The 4,424-nt window shown below is 31.2% G+C and overlaps 1 protein-coding gene across 1 annotated transcript in view; it reads right to left on the reverse strand.

The window, feature by feature from the left end:
• The window catches only part of LOC111461398 (beta-glucosidase 12-like), a 6,914-nt gene extending 3,871 nt beyond the window's left edge, over window positions 1–3,043 (reverse strand). Inside the window, exons 1-8 of the mRNA XM_023104911.1 lie at window positions 2,851–3,043; window positions 2,704–2,767; window positions 2,558–2,616; window positions 1,081–1,156; window positions 901–978; window positions 738–825; window positions 407–662; window positions 205–320 (exon numbers count right to left, since the gene is read on the reverse strand). Of these exons, the coding sequence (XP_022960679.1) occupies window positions 205–320; window positions 407–662; window positions 738–825; window positions 901–978; window positions 1,081–1,156; window positions 2,558–2,616; window positions 2,704–2,767; window positions 2,851–3,003 (890 nt within the window). The 5' untranslated portion in view covers window positions 3,004–3,043. The remainder of the gene's footprint in view (window positions 1–204; window positions 321–406; window positions 663–737; window positions 826–900; window positions 979–1,080; window positions 1,157–2,557; window positions 2,617–2,703; window positions 2,768–2,850) is intronic.
• Window positions 3,044–4,424: the final 1,381 nt, after the last annotated feature.

Here is a 4,424-nt window from a genome sequence, read left to right on the forward strand (position 1 = left end):
TGTTAAGGATATTTAGTAATAAATTATACTTTCCCGTATATATTATATTTGATATAGATATTTGCCTTATTACTATAGATATCTTTCCATTTATTGTTATTTCCATTTATTACTATTTCCATATCCTTGTAATTTATTTGATTATAAATAAGATAACTTTCACACCATTTAGGTGTGGTGGATTAATCAAACATTCACACTTACCAACCAGAAAAGAACTCAATAGCTCGTTTTGCAGCTTCTTCGTCTGCAAAAGTGTTTGAATATGGTTCGTACCAATTTCCAATCACGGTTATTCCGATCACACCCTTTTGTGTTCTCTATAAACACAATGTGATATACTTCAAAATATATGAAAGAATTCTTCATATAAATGCATATTGCTATAGTTTTAGAAATCGCAAACCTGATATTTCGTTCGATAAACTTTGACCGCACGAGCATGAGCAAGAATTTGGTTATGACCGACTATATACGGTTCCTTTGAAGAATCTCCATCATAACAATTATTGAGTATCCATCTCGAACATCTCCCCGGTGCAAATGTTCCTTGCGCATAACCGTTTATAGCGAACATATTTGGTTCGTTCAAAGTGATCCAATGCTTAACTCTATCACCGAACTGGTTGAAGCAAACGTCAACATAGTCCTCAAAATCATTCCTGTCGTTCATTTTGAGTTTTGAGTTTAATTTTTATTTGGTTCCTAATTTCAAAATGTTACCATTTTTTACTTACAAAATTTGACGATCCAAGAAACCTCCATACTTATCTTCTAAAGCTTGTGGAACATCCCAATGGAATAGTGTAGCGTATGGTTTGAGGCCTATAAATAAATCAAAATGAAATGGTAAATTTTTTCTTTTTACCGACTAATATATTCAATAAAATTTAGGACCACCTTTCTTAAGGGCTTCATCGATGAGATTGTTGTAGTAATTAATGCCTTCTTGATTTACTCCTCCCTTCACTGTTCCATCTGCAGTAATTAAGAAACCCCCAAAAAGTTACCATTATATTTTCAAGTTTATTATTTTCTAATTTTCTTTTCTTAAAATAAAAATAGTTTTTAATATCTTACCTGGCAATATTCTGCTCCATGCGATTGAGAATCTGTAAGCGTTAAAGCCTGTGTCTTTCATAAGGGAGAGATCTTCCTGCATTTATAAGAAAACATATCAATCAAATTATATATATATATATATATAATAAATATTGAATAAACGTACATAAACAAGAAAGTTTATCGCTAGAAGTAGAGATGTTCGTTTAACCTATTGGGACGAAGACATGCCTTGCACGAAGTGGGAAATTCTCATTTAAAGAGGAGAATGAAGAGGGAGCGAGAAAATATTTCTTTCCGTTAACTAAACGAGATCGAGACTTAGAATAGAAACTATATTTTTTGTCTCCATCTTCCCCTCGGTCTTGCTTTTTATATATATACATATAGATATATGGATCTATATATATCAAACTAAGACAATACTATATATTCATTTACTTATTTAGTAAATAAATAAATAACTTTTTTTAAAATATTGGAAACTGTAATAAAATATTGAAATTTGAGTGTTTGGAGAGTTATATTATATTTTACTTATGAAATATTATTGAATTTATTAGAATTTCTATATATATATATATATATATTTTGTAAGATCTCATGTCTGTTAGAGAGAGGAATAAAATATTGGTTGTAAGGGTGTGGAAACCTTTCCCTAGCAAATGCGCGGCAATACGTAATGGGCCAAAGCGGACAATATTTACTAGTGGTGGACTTGGACTGTTTTAAATGGTACTAGAGCCAGACATCGGGCGGTGTGCTAGCAAGGACATGAGCCTCGAAGGGAGTGGACACGGGGCGGTATGTCAACGAAGATGCTAGGCCTCAAAGGGTGGTGGATTGTTGGAGAGGGAAACGAAACATTCTTTATAAATGTGTGAAAATCTCTTAGACACATTTTAAAAACCTTGAGCCGAAGACGGAAAAGGAAACCATAAATAGAACAATATTGGGTGGGGATGGGCTTTGGCGGTTACAAATGGTATCAAGCCGAATAATCGATGGGTGTACAAACGTGGATTGTGAGATCCCGCCTTGGTTGGAGAGGGAACAAAGTAATCCTTGTAAAAGTGTGAAAATCTCTCTTACCAGACGTGTTTTAAAATGGTGAAGAACAAATCATTCCCTATAAGGGGACAATATTTGTTAGCGGTGGACTAAGTCTTAACATTTTTAGTGGAAATTATATTGAAAAATATAAATTATCCATTATAAATTATATGAAATAAATATGTTTTTAAAAAAATTAGAAAATTTTATCCACCAAGAACTCAATCCCCACGAATTCTCCATGGTAATCCCACTCTGATACTAAAAAATAAATGAAAAATTTTATCGAGATGCAAATCGAAATAGGAGGAGCGAAAATGGAGAAGGTTTTTTTTTATCCGACCTCCTCTCATGAACATCTCTAGCTAGATGTAAATGTGCATTTAAACCCTAAGCTATCTAAACCCAATCTAATCACTATTATTGTTGGCATCTCACGCACCTTGTATCTATGGTATGCATCTAAGGCTACATCTCCATTGCTACCATCGGCAATTTTATCTGCAATATTCACAAACACTTACAATCATAATGATCATAACATTTGAACAATTATAATTTTTGTGTTATTTCTAAATTAAAGCTTACCCGGGTATTTGTGAGTGAAGGTATCCCATATACTTTTTCCTTTTGATGAAACACCACCTTCGTACTGAACAAAACACAAAACCAATCAAGGGAAGTGAAACCCCCATTAGTTCATAAATCTCTTCAAAGTTATAAAAATATCTTAACCTGGTAAGCTGAAGATGATGCACCGAAATCGAACTCATTTGGAAAATTGCTTCGTTTGATAGTTTGAAATTCAACGCCGTCTTGTGCTTCTACAAGAAGAAGACATACAAAGTTGAGGAAGAAGAGAATGACATAGTCATTTCTAATAGCCATTGTCACTCGATCTTGTTAGCTTTTGGTGTGACTTCTCTCTTCGTTGGCCTCCTTTATATAGAGAGCTTACACACTATTGGCAACTCACTTCCCTCGCTTGTATGCACATATTTCATATCATGTCGAGGATCGTTAGGAAAGGAGTCTCACATATGTGTTAATTAAGGAATACATCTCTATTGGTACGAATCTTCTTAGATAATTAAAACCCAACTTACTAGAGTTTATACTCAAAGTGAACAATATCATACAATTATGGAGAGTCGTGATTCCTAACATACTAACGTATGGCTTAAGGAGAGGCCGACCGACGACTGTTTTGATTTGAATTTTTAATAATTAATTCATTAAAATTTTAAATTCTGATATTGCGATCATATAGGCTAAAATTATATAAAAAAAGTCATGAACTTTTTATTTTGTTTCAATAATAATTAACTTTTAAGGGTTATAGTAATACCCTTTAATTTTTAGACGAAGTTTAAAAATGACCGATTATCTATATATTTGAACTTTGTATATTGTTTCAATAACACCTATAAATTTATAGAAGTCACCATGATTAAAAATGATATTATTTTATCCACTTTTTTTTATTATTTGGAAATTCATTGACTTTTTTTTATTATTGGGAAATTCATTGTTTTGTTGAGTTTTGATCGAAGATGTGTAGCAACAGTAAAAAAAATTAATAATAAAATAAATAAATAAATAATTAACCGACCACCTCTCATTTCATCACTCCACACATTTCCTAAAATAATAAGTCGATAAAAAAAAAAAAAACTCAGAAAATAATATTGACTTATATTTTTTAATTTAAGTTTTATTACCAAAGAAACAATGAAAACATGAAACATCCAAATTCTATTTTTTTATTGAATCAATTAAGTTTACTTTTATTTTATTCCATTTTTTTTTCTTTTGTTATTCAATTGTTTTCAGTGTTATGTATTACAACAAGGATGGTGTTTTAAATTTTTTTCGAAATATATGCTATTCATAATGTCGTTTTAAAGAATATATTTCACATATGAACTAAATAGTAGACGTTAGTAACAACTCTGAATAAGTAGAAATTTAAGGTCGTTACATGTGGGTTCAATACTTTAACTTGAAGTCTTTAGTTTTGTTTGGTATTCGAAGAAATGGGTTTAAGAATTAGACAAATTAGCGGGAAAAAATACGGCATCCATATGAGTTGTTTCAAATTGGTACTTTCTTAACTCAATATCATTTCAAGAAATTGACTGTTTGGGTGTTAGAAATTTCTTATATCTACGTTTGAAACTTTTTTTAGCGTTTATTTCATAGTGTTATAGATTAGAGAATGAAAGAAGAAGATTAAAAGGACCCGAAGAAGAGAAAAGGAGCGAAATTTATGAGATGTAAATAAAGTTACTAAGAATATAATAGCCCAA

This window comes from Cucurbita moschata, unplaced genomic scaffold, assembly GCF_002738365.1.
Source record: "Cucurbita moschata cultivar Rifu unplaced genomic scaffold, Cmos_1.0 Cmo_Scf00025, whole genome shotgun sequence".
Lineage (NCBI taxonomy): Eukaryota > Viridiplantae > Streptophyta > Magnoliopsida > Cucurbitales > Cucurbitaceae > Cucurbita > Cucurbita moschata.